The sequence below is a fragment of the Solanum lycopersicum genome, chromosome 2 (genome assembly GCF_036512215.1).
Source record: "Solanum lycopersicum chromosome 2, SLM_r2.1".
Classification (NCBI taxonomy): domain Eukaryota; kingdom Viridiplantae; phylum Streptophyta; class Magnoliopsida; order Solanales; family Solanaceae; genus Solanum; species Solanum lycopersicum.
Genome location: NC_090801.1, coordinates 20,041,080 through 20,057,952, shown reverse-complemented (window position 1 = coordinate 20,057,952; position 16,873 = coordinate 20,041,080). Strand labels below are relative to the sequence as shown.

General features: G+C 29.4%; 1 protein-coding gene across 1 annotated transcript; it reads right to left on the bottom strand.

Annotated features, from left to right (window-relative positions):
* Window positions 1–9,498: 9,498 nt before the first annotated feature.
* Window positions 9,499–9,831, bottom strand: LOC138341928 (uncharacterized). Its single transcript, XM_069294113.1, has one exon. It carries the CDS (start codon window positions 9,829–9,831, stop codon window positions 9,499–9,501), a length of 333 nt encoding a protein of 110 aa, XP_069150214.1.
* Window positions 9,832–16,873: the final 7,042 nt, after the last annotated feature.

Below are 16,873 nucleotides of genomic sequence, written 5' to 3'. Positions count from 1 at the left end.
AAATTTTGTTTATAACTTAGTCGTATGTCAAAATAAATAAAATGAGCTTAATTGTTTATTTATTGCCATCACCTAGCTTTACATATCTAAATAAATAAGAATAATAGTCTTAATTGTTTCGTATTTGTTATCACTTAGTAAGATTAAATAAATTAATAAACGACCTTGATTGCTACTTGTACCCCCACATAGATTGCATGAGATACGGCCGGGACCCACACTTGTGGACCTCGAGGGATGCCTAACACCTTCCCCTCGAGGTAATTTGAACCCTTACCCAAATCTCTGGCTCGTTGACCTTAGTTAGACTTAGTTAGTTTAGATAGGTGCCCTAACGCGCCTTAACTCGTTAGGTGGCGACTCCAAACTCAAAAATCCCAAAAGAGTTGTTAGGTCGTGCACAAAACCCGTTTTCCGAGAAAATGGGGCGCGACAATAAATATAAAAATAATTCGGAATGTTTAAAGTGATCATTGATTCAGGTTGTTTTTTAAAAGAATGACCAGATAAAGAAACAATTTTGATCCAAAAAAAAATAAAAGAATGTGTATATGTACAATTCAAAAGACATGTATACATATATTATTAATATTATTATATTTATTATTTATGTATTATTTTAATAAAAGCAAAAATAAAATTGAGGATTAGGTATGTATGCATATATATGTGTATCAATTTGTTTATTTTGAAAATCATTGGTTGAAAATGGGTAGAAAATAGATATTTATTTCTTTAGTTGATTATCCTAAAGTCGGTCAACATTTTGTTACAGTCCTCACATGATTCAACGAGTAGCACAAAAATGCACATGATGGTCTCACGAAAAGATATTTGTCCTAGTCAGATTGGGCCCCTATGCCAAATCTCGCTAAGTTACATGCACATGATGCAAATAAATCGGAACCTAGTAAGGATATCATGTCTGAAAGTTTCAATTCTACTAAGATAAGATATCTAGACTGGCTGTAAAACGAGCGGACAACTCGAGTCAGGGAGTAGCAACGTACCGGTAGCAGCGCTTTCCTGCTTCGTGCATGGGTGCTTCCCATCCTAAAATGGTGTGACTAAATATCCTTCACCATGAACCGAAGATCCACTGCTATCTTTACAAAGTTGGGGTGCGCAGTTGCAATTCCCATAATTATATTAATGAATACTCATAGTTGTGTGTAAAAAAAAACAATTTATATACCGTTCAAACAATATTAAAATAAAAATAAATATACAATCAGCACATTAAGACAATAAATACAATATCCAAAAATGTAAATAAATAAGTCATAGTCATACATAAATTAACATTTAAAACTCAAATTCTAGTTAATCCCCAGCAGAGTCGTCATCTGTCACGCTCCTTTTTTCTCTCTCTCAATATTTTGATTTTTTATTTTTCATTGTTTGAAAGAAAAAAAGTGTTTTCCAATTAAAGTGACGTTTTGAAAAGGGATAATTATTATTTAGAGTTGCCACTTGGAATTGAGTTTTGGTGTTCCAAGTCACCTTATTTAAATCTCTAATCAAAAGGAAATTTGACTTTATTTTTATTGGTCTGCGAACTAGAAATTCGGATAAGGAATTCTGTTGACCGAGGGGAAGGTGTTAGGCACCCCTCGAGTCCCGTGGTTCTAGCACAGTCGCTTCATTGACTTTGATATGACTAGACTTAATTTTGAATATTATATTATTTAACTTTATAATAAAAATATTTTTTTTTACTTTACTCTCTCATTTATTTTAAACCTTTTAAAAATCATCCTATTTATTTTAAATCTATTGAAAATTATTTTATTATTTTTGGTGTGTCCATTAATTCAAAATTTGAAATACTCATATTTATTTATATATTTATTATTTATTATTTATTTATTTGCTTTTACATTTTTTTTAAATATTTTTTTCATGTTATTATGGGGATGTATTTATATAGATATTTTATAGTTAGATTGAAAAATGTGGAGTTCAAGTAATTTAGGAATTCTATTTATTTTTTTAATTTAAAAATAAAAAGATGAAATTTTATGAGATTTGAAATTAGTTTTAGAATCACAAAATTCTAAATAGATTAGGACTATTTTTATTTTTTAAGAAAGGTTTTAACATTTTTTTTAATGCATGTAACAATTTTTAACATTCTGTCTCTTTTTTTTAAAAAAAAAAATTATTATTTTTAGATCAATTTTGTTGTTTACGTTTTTTATCTTTTTCTTCTTTTTTTTATATAATTTTTTTACGTTCCTTACTAAAGAAATAAATTTTGTGCCATATCCTTTTTTTTTATCTTTTATTTTTTTTAATTTTTTACTTTTTGTTCTTTTTATGATTTAAACTCTTTTTTTTACGTTTTTCCTTATTTTTTTTTTTGTGATTTTTCATTTTTTCACGTTTTTTTTTCTCTTTTTTTTTGCATGCATTTTTTTTTTGTATATTTTTTGTTTGCTTTTAATTTTTATTTTATTTTTTTACGTTTTTAGTCATTTTATATATTTTTTTTTCAAAAGAAAAAAAAACATTCTATTTATTTATCTTTCTATCTTTTCTTTATTTTTTATTCTATTTGTTTCTGTCATGCCCCCCACCCTTTTTTTTTCTGCTACCATTTTTTATTATTATTTGTAGGATAACGTTTTTTTTTTAATTATTATTATTATTTCTATCTTTTTTATGCTTTATTTTTGTCTTCTTATCTTTATTTATTTATTTTATATGTGTTTTTTAGTTTTAACATTCTGTTTTTTATTACTTTTGTTTTGTTACACTTTAGTTTCACTTTTATTGTAATCAATTTTTTTTATTTTCTTTTTCTTATTTTTTTTCTGCACATGGTTTCTGTTTGTTTTTTTTTACGCTATTATGGTGTTTTGTTTTTTTAAAAAATTACTCTTTCTCATTATTTTTAGTTTTAGTTATGATTCTGAATAATATTTATATATTCTCTCAATGATAAACTTTAATAATTTGAATTAGATAATCATCTTATACTTATTTTAAAGATAATTTTTAATCCAAATAATGTGTTTAAAAAAATTTGAAACGTATTACATATAAGTTTTTTAAATTATTAATCAATTAAAAATTTTAGTTTACATTCTAATCCAACAAGTTTACAATTTTTATTTTTATTTTTTTAGTGAAAAACTAGACTCTAGAAAAACATGAGCTATTAAATATCACAAAATAAATTTTGATATAAATTGCATCTAAAAAAACAGACACTAATAATAATGCAAAAAGGAAATGTATGATACATCTTTTATTTTATATTATTTTTGTTAGCAAGAAACATTTTCTTTTTGTTCCGTTTTTCAGATCGAGAGAAAAAAATAAAAAAATCATAACATGCATCACGGATTGATATTACATAATAATAACATACAATTCAAAGAACTTCATATTATTAGATTCAAATTCTCATACAACATTACATTTAAATAATGCGAGAATTTAGAGTTACCTCGCTGCGAAAATGAATATCACGAAAAATAACTTCTACGATCTACTGGTTTGAGCCACGAATTTAGAACCACGACAAAAACTCTAACTCTGACCTAATTCTCAAAAGAATAACTCGTTTTTCTTCTCTTTATGTTTGCTCTATATCTCTCTCTGTATCTCTCTCTTTTCCTCTGTCTATTTTTTTTCAACTGAACGTGTTTTTTTATAATATTTTGGTTGAGAGTCTGGTGCTAATTAAAAGAACGTAATAGAGTGGGATAAGGATTTAATTTGAAATATTGTTGAGGGAATTATGGTTGAGAAATTATTAAATAATTATCCTACTAAATAACAATAATAGGAAAATTAGTTTTGGGGAGTTTGAGGTTAATTAAGATAAGGGGAAGGTAATCTGAATGTTTAGGACTCTTTTTTTTTCTACCATTATTTTTTAAAATAATTAAAATTCGAAGATTTAAAACAAATACTATAAATTCATAATTTTTTATTATTAAAATAATTTACACAATTTATTTATTTTAAATATAACTTTTTTTAAAAATTAGTGTTAAATCTTTATATTTTGGTAAAAATTAGGTGTTCACAATTGGGGAAACAGATGAATGAACAGGAGACTTACCCAGATGACGAAGCTTCCCACTGGATGTCGCACCACCAGTTGGTTTGACTACATTCGCACTCCGAGTTACTTGTCTGTGCGGACGAACTTGTTTGACTGCAATGTGTTTTCGTGGCCTTCTTGGTTTTTGAGGGTGAAGTATGCTGAGAAGGATGTCATTAGTGTTTAGGTAATGTGAGGATGGTGGTAGAGGGGAGTTCGGTAGGTTTTGAGGAGTGGGTTTCTGAGATGGAGAAAAAGAGGGGTTTTTAGTGGTAGTGGTAATGGGTGTTTCTGGGACTGGTGGTAGTGTGGTGATTCTGTGACTAGTGGTGGTGTAGGTTGATCCGATTTTGGGGAAGATGGAGAAAAGGTAGACGGTTTGTTTGTCGGTTGATTTTCTTCCCCCTGAACAGGTACTGTATAAATGGAGGGGTACTCTTCCGCCTGAGAAGATGCATTGTCAAATGAATTTTCATCATCTGAGTAAGCAACAAGAGGATTAAACATGGTGATGGAAGAGGATTTTTCTGAAAAATGAAAGAAGAGAAGGAGTTGGTTGCTTTGTTGGAGGAAGTGCTTTATTGGGAACGGTTTTGGTGTTATCTTCGAGGGGTTTTAGTATTTATGAGGGATTGATATTGAAGGGACGTGTGCATTGACAGTTGCACCAGCTTTTCGGAGGAGTGACATATGAGAGAGAAAGAGAAATAGTTCCCCCCGCACATTTTTTTAAATTTTTGAATGCTGATTTTCCGTGCTTAGTGTAAAGCAATTGTAGAACCAACTAGACTGGACCTGGTTCTTATATCCTGAGGACTTGGTAAGGCAGTAATCAATCCAAAAGATGAGCCCTAGTGAAAGTCGATTTTTCTGAAATGATTCTCTTCCTAGTGCTTTGGTGAAAATATCCGCAACTTGATCCTCAGTTTTGCAGAATGTGATTACTATGTTCCCTTTTTCAACATTATCACGAAGGAAGTGATGTCTAATATCTATGTGTTTGGTACGTTTGTGTTGAACCGGGTTTTTGGCCATGTTCTTAGAACTGGTATTATCACAAAGAATGGGAATACAAACAATTTTTATACAAAAATCTTTAAGCTGCTGTTTTATCCAAAGAAGTTGGGCACAACAAGAAGCAGATGCCACATACTCAGCCTCAGCAGCGGATAAAGCAACCGAATTTTGTTTCTAGTTTCCCAGGATATTAGACACGGTCCTAAGAAGTGTGCCATTCAAGAGGTGCTTTTTCTATCTACCATATGTCCTGCATAGTCTGCATCAGCAAATCCCTTTAGATTGAATGAGTCTCTAGTTGGATACCACAGAACCAGGTTCATTGTGCCTTTTAGATATCGCAAGATTCTTTTGACAGCTTTTAGATGTGATTCCTTGGGACAGGACTGAAAACGTGCGCATAGACCAACATTGAACACTATATCAGGTTTATTGGCAGTAAGGTATAGGAGTGATCCAATCATACCTCTATATTTAGTGTCATTTATAGGTGAACATGGTTAATCTTTATCAAGTTTTTTTGTTGTCCCAATGGGTGTGTCATTTGACTTACTTCATTCATATCATATTTCTTCAGTAATTCCTTGATGTATTTTTGTTGATGAATTGATGTGCCAGCTGGATTTTGTTTAATTTGGAGTCCTAAAAAGAATTTTAGTTCTCCCATCATACTCATCTCAAATTCACTATTCATTAGTTGAGCAAATTCTACCCCAAGTGAGTCATTAGTTCCTCCAAATATGATATCATCTTCATATACTTAAACTATGAACAAATCTTCACCTTGTTTTCGAAGAAACAATGTATTATCAATTTTTCCTCTTGTGTATCCATGTGTGAGAAGAAAAGTGGACAAACGATCATATCATGCTCTAGGTGCTTGTTTTAGCCCATAGAGTGCTTTGTCTAGTTTGTATACATGATCAGGGTACTTGGTATTTTCAAAACCAGGGGATTGTTTCACATACACCTCTTCTTGTAGATAACCATTTAAGAAGGCACTTTTGACATCCATCTGATAGAGTTTAAATTCCATGTGAGCAGCATATGCGATCAATATTCTAATTGCTTCAATTCTAGCCACGGGTGCAAAAGTTTCATCGTAGTCTATCCCTTCTTCTTGGTTATATACCTGTACAACTAGCCTAGATTTGTTGCGTATGATTTGTCCTTGTTCATCGAGCTTATTTCTAAACACCCACCTTGTTCCTATTACCGTTCTATTTTGAGGTTTTGGAACCAGGTTCCATACTCTGTTTCTTTCAAACTGATTAAGTTTTTCTTGCATAGCACTAATCCAATAAGAGTCTAATAGTGCTTCTTTTATATGTTTTGGCTCAATCAGGGAAACGTAGGCAGAGAAAGCACACATGCTACGTAATTTGGATCTTGTTGAGATGCCTGAATTAAGAGGAGTAAGAATGTTTTGTAAGGGATGAGAACTTTGATGCTTCCAGTTGTGAGTTTGGGTGTTTACTGGTTCTTGAGATGCAGCAGGACCAGTTTCAGTAGTAGACTTATCTTCTATTTCAGGTGTTTTATGAGAGGGTATAAATTCTTCTTCCCATATTTTTGGTTCTGATGGCCTGGAGCAGGTTCCTTCATTATGTTCATCCTCTGAATTTCCTTCAACTTCACTGTTATTTTCATTAAATACAACACGAACACTTTCTTCTACACAGTTTGTACTTTTATTAACTACCTTGTAAGCTTTGCTTTGTGAAGAATAGCACAGAAAAATTCCTTTATCACTCTTAGCATCAAATTTTCTCAAGTTGTCTTTATCATTGTTGTGTATAAAACATACACACCCAAAGGCCCTAAGATGTCCTAAATTTGGTTTTTTTCCTTTTAGTAACTCATATGGTGTTTTGTGTAACACTGATCTGATCATACATCTATTTATTAGATAGCATCCTGTATTTACTGTTTCATCCCAATAGGATTTTGGAAGTTTGCTTGAGATCAACATTGTTCTTGCAATATCTTCCAGTGTTCTATTTATCCGGTCAACTACGCTGTTTTGTTGTGGTGTTCTAGGTGCTGAGAAGTTATGCTCAATCCCGTTTGTAATACAAAATTGTAGGAATTGTGAGTTTTCAAACTCCAGCTCATGATCAGATTTGATGCTAATTATTTCTTTGTTGTTTTTTTTCTGAACCAGCTTTGCAAAGATTTCAAACATAGTGAATGTTTCATCCTTTGTTGCAAGAAACAGTGTCCAAGTGAATCTTGAATAATCATCGACTATTACAAACACATATATTTTCCCACCTCTGCTTTGTACACGCATTGGTCCACACAAATCCATGTGAAGTAGTTCTAGTGGCTTGGTAGTACTGACTGTCAACTTTGGTTTGAAAGATGATCTCACCTGTTTTCCTTGAATGCAGGTTCCACATACTTTGTTGTTCCTGAAACTTTTGGTTGGCAGTCCCCTAACCAGGTCCTTAGATATGAGTTTATTTATTTTTGTCATGCTAATGTGTCCCATTCTTTTGTGCCAGAGCATGGAGCAATCAGAAACTGCACTTAGATATTTAAGAGTATCTTCCTTAGAATAAACAATCTTGGCTTTGTACACATTCTTTTGTCTCTTACCTAGTAGAACCAGGTTCCCAGTCACTAAATTTGTCACTCTGCATTCTTTTTCTGTAAAGAGTACGTTGTTTCCTCTATTGCATATTTGGGATACGCTCAATAGATTATGTTGTAGGTCATTCACATAGTATACGTTTTCAATTGCATGATTATCCATGGACCCAACCTTTCCAATTCCCTGAATTTCCCCACTTTTTCCATTACCAAAGGCGACGTTTCCTCCTTTGAAGTTTTTGAGTGAGAGAAAGTTATTTTTATCTCCAGACATGTGTCTGGAACATGCACTATCCAAGTACCATTGTTGTTGCTTTCTTTTCACTAATCCCCGCAGTTAATTTCAGGGGTTAGATTTTGGTACCCAGATCCACTTTGATTTTTGCTTAAAAAATGGATGAATAAGATTTTTTCTAACCTATCTGGGAAGAGATTTGACTGTAGGGATTTGTTTTTATTCATTGGTTTTCTCATGATTGGGTTTTCTCAGAGAATTTAAATTTTTGTTATGAGCAATCAATTTTCTTCGACAATCATAACTTTTATGCCCTACCAGCCCACAGTGCATGCATAGACAATCTATGTTGGGATATTTTACTTGAGGACTAGTTCTATCAAAATCTATTCCAAGTCTCTCAGAAGTACGATTCTTGTGAATGTTGTCAAGCAATATGGAGGACCTGGTCCATCTCATTCCATTCTCAGCTTCAGTTAGTCTAGGTTTTTACTTAGCTCAGTATGTTTGGATAATAAATGAAGATTTTATTTTTCAAGCTTCTTGTTTTCTTCTCTTAATGATGCATAGTCTTCCATTATCAACTCTCTTTTTGAATCTATGGTTTTATATGCATCGATGAGAGTGTAGAGTAAAGATTCTAGCTCCCTTTTTGAGTATGAGTTTAAATTGTCTTGTATATGATGAAGACTAACCTTTTCATTCATATCTTCTTCTTCTTTGTCCTCTTCAGAATCTGATCCAACCATGAGTGCTAATATAGTTTCTTGTAATCTGCAGGTTTCCTTTTCTTCCTTGGTTTCCACTGCTACTAGAGCAAGAAAGTCATAATCATCTTCTTGCTCTAGTGCAAGAAGAGATTTGTTTTCTGTCTCATCATCCTCAGATTCTTCATCAGATGAATTCCCCATTGCTGCAAAGTCCCTTTTCATTGAGATATCTGTCTCTTGAGTTGTCATTCTTCTGTTTGAAGAAACAAACTTATCTTTCTTAATGTCTTTTCCCTTCTCAGAGTTTGTCTTTTTCTGCTTTAAAGCCCAAAGTGGACAGAATTTGATTAAGTGATCCGGACTTCCGCACTTATGACAAACCTGGTCTTTAGTGTTTTCATTGGATTTTTGAGGAGTTTTCTTTTGGAATGCTTGTCCTCTTTTCGGCATTCTAGTGAACCTTTTGGTTATAAGGGCAATATTTTCATCCTCAAAATCATCTGATGCAGTTGCCTTCAGAACCAGGTTCCTTTCCTTTATCTTTCCTCCGATTTCTTTTTCTTGGTTTTTCTTGAGTTCATATGTGATGAGATTACCAATCAACTCATCCATGGCCAGTGTATCTAGGTCGCGGGCTTCAGTGATAGCCTTGACTTTGCCTTCCCAAGTTTCATGAAGGACACTCAAGAGTTTCCTTACTGCCTTTCCATTGGAAACTATTTCTCCCAAGGAATACATCTCATTGATGATTGAAGTGAACCTGGTATGCATATCTTGTATAGTCTCTCCTTCTGCCATTCTGAAAGTTCATATTGTCTGTTTAAGTTATCAATTTTAGACTTCTTGACTTGTGTTGTTCCTTCATGAGCGGTTTGTAGTGTTTCTCATATGGCTTTGGCATCTTGACAAGACGAGATTCGATTGTATTCGTCTGGTCCTATACCACAGATCAGAATTTTCTTGGCTTTGGCATTGTTTTGGATTGCAAGTTTGTCTTCCGCATTCCATTCTTTTCTTTCAATTGGGTTTTTGGTGATTCCATCAGTTGCAGTTTTCATAGGTATAGTTGGTCCATTTAGAATTACTCTCCATAGATCAGGATTTTCGCCGATAAGATGATCCATCATACGATTTTTCCACCATCCATTGTATTTGTCATTGAATAGTGGTGGTCGTGTTTGTGAAGCTCCCTCTTGTGGGGTAGGTGGTGCTGTCATTGAGTCTTTTCAAAGTGTGAATCTTTTATCGAAAAGATCTGCTCTGATACCAATTGAAGAAACCTATCTCCTAGAACAAGAACCAGGTTCTTGTAAGTTGGTTTTAAGTCAGAACACAAAACTTGTTAAATTAAAAACCTTCCTCAATCAAGGAAGGAAAAACCTCATTTTATTAATTCAACTAGATGATTTTATGATTACAATTCAATAATCAATAACCTCACCACTACAACAACTCTTGATTAACTATAGTCGACTACTTCTACTCTCCAAAAGGCCAAACCCACCTTTTGTTACAAACCTCACCAAAGCTCAACTCTACAAGAAGCCAAACACATTTCTTGTACAAAAACGTAACTAACAACTTCAACAATGAATCAAGAAAATAGTTTTACACGTTCAAGACTTTCTAACTCAAGAACTTCTTGAACTTAGCAACACTGTCGATCTCGGCTTTTACTGAATGTCTCTCGCTTTTCTCTCTATGTAAAAGTCGTGTGTTACTCTTCTGCGTTTGAGATCCTTTTATAGATATTTCTTCTGCTTTGTTGCGCCTTAAGTCCTTATCAAATAAGGTAAGGAAATTGTAATTGTAGTTAAACAAGGAGTACTGATTTACCTTTTATTGTACAATCTTTTTTCTATACAACTTCCTTACTAAATAAAATATATTAGGGGTTCCTTATTTGTATCAACTTGTATCTTCATCATCTTTAGCACTTGTACATTTAATTAATTTTAGCTGCGACAATTAATTCCGATGGTTGCGATAGTGGCTGCGATAATTATTTGCAGTACATATATTTTCATTTCTTGTCTATCATCAAAACACCAATTTTATGTTCTTGTAGAATTACCATGTAGAATTACCAGATTCTATCATCTATATTCCTCCAAAGAACTTATTCTAATGATATTCATATTATATAATATACCTAATATCTAATTACCTATTTCAGCATTATCAAAAATTAGTTCATAATATGATAACAAAGAATAATAAACTAAGAAATAAAATGCAGACCACAGATAACAAAACCAGTGGCATGCTAGCATCAATCGAAACCCAATTCAACAATATTAGAAATAAAATTTGATTAATAATCGCAGCTAGCACTTTAGCTGTTGATTATTAAAGTGTCACAACATCACACTGCACTTTAAATTATTCAATACCATCATATAATATTAATTTTCCTATTCATTCTACCATAAAATGGCACTAAGTCGTATAAGGTAATTATACAAAATCCTCCGCCCAACAATTAATATGAAAGAATAATTTTGATTGTTGATGAAGATTTACCTGAGGGAAATGTCGTCTCATGAGTCGGTGGTAAGCATTTACACTATAATTATTTAGGGTTAATAATTATCAACTAATTAATAATTAAATAACTAATAAATCCTATAATTTCTTTCTATCCATGGACCACGTGATAATTTAATTAAATAAATTATTAACTTAGTTCATTAACCACCAACTAAACTAATCATTAAAATTATCCCACTAATTCTATAATTATAGTTACGAGTAGTTCAAAATGGTCAAACGGATAATTACAATTACAATTGTAACTATTTTCTCTTACTAGCGGTGTTAAAATATATTATTTTATTAGAAATATTTTAGTTATGTATTTACAATGTACATTGAAAAATATATATAATGTATTGAATTCAAAATGTAGTACAAGTACAACTTTTATATATTTATTTATAAATAATGTCCATATTTTAAAAAAAATATATAATGCTAATCTTAAAAAACATATTAAATATTAAAATAATTAAAATTAAAAAAAAAACAGAAAAGAGTGAGAAAAAATGATTGAAGAAAGGAGAAGAATAAAACAGAGAGAAAATGTGGAAAATAAAAAGAGAAAGAAAATGATTTTAAAAAAAAAAAAAAAAACAGGAAAAGAGAGACAGAAAATGACTGAAAAAAGGACAAGAATGAAAGACATAAAAAATGATAGAAGAAAAGAGAAAAAGAAGAATAAAAAGAGCAAAAGCGTTTTGCCATTTCTGGTAATAAAACTAATGCTATTTTCAGTAAAAGTACATATTATATCATAATTTGTAATTATGTATTATATATCATGTTATTGATGTAAAATGTCCTTTTCAAGTGTTGAGTTGATAAAGTTGCAAGTATAAAATTCAGTTTATAATTCGGACCAAAGTATTAGGGTCTGTTATATTATTTCACCTATTATTATATATCATATATTATAAATGAAAACAAAAAAATGTTAAAGTTTGAATTATGATTTAACCTCTATTATAAATTAAAATATAATAAAAATTATATTATTTAATTTTAATATTAAATTATATTATTTAATTTTAATATTAAATTATATTATTTAATAAAAATATTAATGACTTTTGTACTTCTTTAGTTTAATTCCTACCTATATTAAATCATATTGTTTTAAGAATAACGTGAGTGACGTTTGACTTCCTAATATTAATTCCTAACTAATATATATATATATATATATATATATATATATATATATATATATATACTATTTGGAAGAGCCATGAGAAGGTCGATCAATTACATTTTAATAATTTTAACATCATCCATAAGAAGGACGACCAATGACATTTTAGTAATTTTAACATCATCCATGAGAAGGACGACCAATGACATTTTAGTAATTTTAACATCATTTAAGGGCAAAATAATAATTGTGTAATTTATGGTCAAAATGAAAAATCTAGAATAATTCATACATGTCTTAATTTTTGTTTTGGGCTCATAAGGATATTATTGTAATTTTGTTAAAATGAAGAGTTTCTACTAATTAAACAAACAATAATGAATGTTAAGCTTGTTTTTACGTACTTTTGAAAGAAAATTTTGAACTAATTAAAATAAAATGTGTTTGGATAGTTAATATTTTTTTATTTATTTTTATATTAATATGTTTTATTTTTTCTATTATATAAAAGAGTGAATGGAAGGACGATCAGGGGAAAAAATTTAATTTATTCTAATAAAAATTTATTAAGAAAGATAATAAATAATTCTAGAAATCTCTTTTTTTATATAAAGTAAATAATGATCAAGGATAAAAATGTAATTTCACACTAACAAGAATATACCTAGAATGATAACAAGAAAATTAAATAGTTGTAGAAACATCTTAAGTTATTGTTATTACTTCACTATCTTTTCTTTTATGAGTTGTTGTGATATCTATTTTGTTGTTATTCTATTTGCTATTACTTTAGTTTAATTCTTAATATTTTTTCTATTAATTATGCTTATCAAAAAATGCCTACTTCTTACATAAAATTTAGGGAAAATACCCAAGTACCCCCTCAACCTATGCCCGAAATCCCAGAGACACACTTATACTATACTAAGATCCTATTACCCCACTGAACTTATTTTATATATAATTTTCTACCCGTTTTTAGCCTACGTGGCACTAGTTCGGGAAAAAAAGTCAACCATCGTTGGACCCACCAGATAGTGCCACGTAAGCTAAAAAGGGGTAAAAAATTATTAAGTTAAGGGGGGTAATAGGACCTTAGTATAGTATAAGTGTGTGTCTGAGATTTCGGGCATAGGTTGAGGGGGTACTTGGGCATTATCCCTAAAATTTATCATGAATAAATTATTTCCATATTTATTTTGGCTCTAATTAATATACTTGAAAATAAATAAGTGTGATAAAAAATAATAATATATATTAGATTGAAATTAAAGAAAAAGATGTTAAAAAGTAATTTTACAAATAAAAATGAATAAGATGATATACTCGTATTAAAGACAACTAAGAATTAAAATGTAATTTCATTCTAACAAAAATCTATCAAGAATAATTATAGAAACATCTTTGTATATATGAAGTGAATGATGATCAAAGGTTGAAAAAATGTAACTTAATGCAAACAAAAATCTTCCAATAACAAAAAAATTAAAATGGTTCTAGAAATATCTTTAGTTATTATTATTAGTATTACCTCATTTTTGAAATTTCTCCATTTTTTATGAATTATTGTGATATTTATTCATTATATGAAAGTAAATAAATTATTATTACGATTAGCTCTTAATAATTTTATATCAAATATAATATTAGATGCAATCAACCAAAAATAAAACTAAAATTTATATGTATATTTAAATTTTGTGTATTAAAATATTTTTAAATTTTGTGATCTTAAATATGCGATATAAAAAAAAATTAGAAGTTATTTTCTTTTTGAAATGAAATAAAAAAATAAGTTCATATTAATTGAAAAGGAGGGATCATATATTAAAAATGAATGTATCTGTGTTATTATTAAAATGAGCTTTCATATATTTTTTAAAAAAAATTCTTTTGGTTTCCTTCTATTAATTTGTGCATATATGTGGAGTTTTAAAGATTTGAATATTGTAATATAAAAATATAATGATTTGAAAACTTTAATTCTTCATTTTAATTTCTAATTTGTTGCATATTTAAAAATTGCATAAAAAGAATCTTAAAATATCAATGTAACAATTCAAGATATTTTTAGAAAAACATAATTAAAAACCGTATTAAAATTTGGTTGATTCCTTTATTTTTATCTAAACAAAAGAATATTGCATATATTGTTTGAAAATGACTTAAGAACTAAAAAGTACTATGAATCACAGTAAAATGACAACTAAAAATATGTGAGAATCATATAAGAAATTTCATTGACTTTCCTAAAATCACTTGTATCATATAAAATGAAACAGATGGAATAACATATATTATTTAAAAATGACATAAAAGGTAAATACATTAACAATTAAAAATATTTTGCAAAAAAAAAAACACATATAAAAAATTAGTTCATTTTTTCAATTTTCATTCATGTCACATAAATCGGAAGAAAATAATTATCATACATTGTGTCGCGCTAGTGCAGACACTTATATCTAGTATATTTCTATTATATAGGAGAGTGAAGTGGGAGGACGACCAATGGTAAAACTGTAATTTCATTCTAACAAAAATCTATTAAGAAAGATAATAAATAATTCTAGAAATCCCTTTTTATATATAAACTGAATAATGATCAAGGGAAAAAATGTAATTTCATACTGACAAAAATCTATCAATAATGATAACCAGAAATTAAATATTTTAGCAACATATTGAGTTATTATTATTACCATTAACTAATTTTGTTATTACTTTACTTTCATTTCTTTTGTGAGTTGTTGTGATATCTATTTTATTATTATTCTATTTTACTTTAGTTTAATTCTTAATATTTTTTCTATTCATTATGCCTATAAAAATGCCTACTTTTTATATAAAATTTTATCATGAATTAATTATTTCATCTTTATTTTGATTCTAGTTATTATATTTGAAAATAAATTTCAATTATATAGAAGAATAAAATGGAAGGATAACCAAGGATAAAAATATAATTTCATTAATTACTACGTACTTTATTATATATATATATATATATATATATATATATATATATATATATATATATATATATATATTTATATTTATAGAAGAGCCTAACACATGAACGACCACTGCGTAACATTTTTGTACCAGCAGCAGTTAAGTATGTACAAAAAGTGCTTATTAATTTTTTGCCCTTTCTGATTTAATATTTAATTTAAATAAAATTAATATTTAGTCAAATATGTACAAAAAGTGCTTATTAATTTTTTGTCCTTTCTGATTTAATATTAAATTCTAAAATAAATAAAAAAAAGGGAAAGATAGGAAAAGTGATTTTTTGTAAGAGAAAATACAGTTGTAAATGGGACACGCGTCATAAAGAAAAGACACACTAATTTAAAAAATAACAGATGGAGTGACGTAGGGATGTAGGCTACTATTTTCACTGTTCCTCCTTTTTTTTTCTATAAATATTCCTCCATTCTCTTTCTCTCTCTTAATTAATATGATAAAAAAAACTTGTAAATATAACGTACAAAATGTCAACTTTTCTCTGCCTTCACCTTCAAATCACCAAACCCCCCTAAAATCAAACAAATAATCAACACCCTACTTCCCTAAATTCACTCACAAATAAGGAAATACATAAAGGGACAACAGAAAAAAAAATATCCAACCCACTTCTCCAATACTAAATTTGTCAACAATCCCAGATAATTAAAAACATAAAATAGCTCATACCTAACTAGAAAAAAAATTAAGATAATATGACATTCAAAGTCCCAAAAAAAAGCAAACACTGTGGAAGGTAAGCTAGAATCAGATAATTCCACTTCAAAAAAAAGTGCAACCCCCAAAAATGTCTGCTTTCCCAAAGATATTGAAATATCAAAAAAAGAGTCAAATATTGTGACTGTTGACTGGTTCTTGGCTTCTCACAATAACAATAAGGTAGGGATTAAGAGAGGATATAGTTGAGAAAGCAGGAACTGAAACGACACCGCTAAGACGAGTCTAGCGCTAATTGAGCGGAACGAAAACGATGGCGTATGGACAAGTTAAGGAGAAAAATTATCATGGGAGTACGTTCATTTTTCTTTCAATTCTTTAATATTTGCTAAAACATACTGTTGATCTCTTTAACAAAGACATTTAAAATAGGATATCTCATAATTTAATTCTCTCTCTCTCTCTCTCTATATATATATATAAAATCAGTCATTCTGCTTGATATTTATGACATATTTTATATTTGTTACTTAATTTATTTCTTATATATAAAAAATACAATATTTTCCTCATTCATTAAATTGCTTTCACGTGGGTGAAAATTTAACACAAGGAATTATGATTTCACGAAAGTTGGATTAACATGTTTATTTTTTTTATTTTATTTACATCATTTTAGTTGAGTTTTCCTATATATATCAGGTGTCCACATTCACATTATTAAGATGGTGTTGATATGATTTATTGAAAGTAGACTACTTTAGTGATTCTATCTCAATCGGTGTCCCTTATTGTCTTGGGAGTTTATATAGGCAGTAACTGATCCCTCAATCTTAATTTTATTTGTGTTGGTGTGTAGCACATTTTTTCCTCTGAATTTTATGTTGTAGCCTTAATTTTGA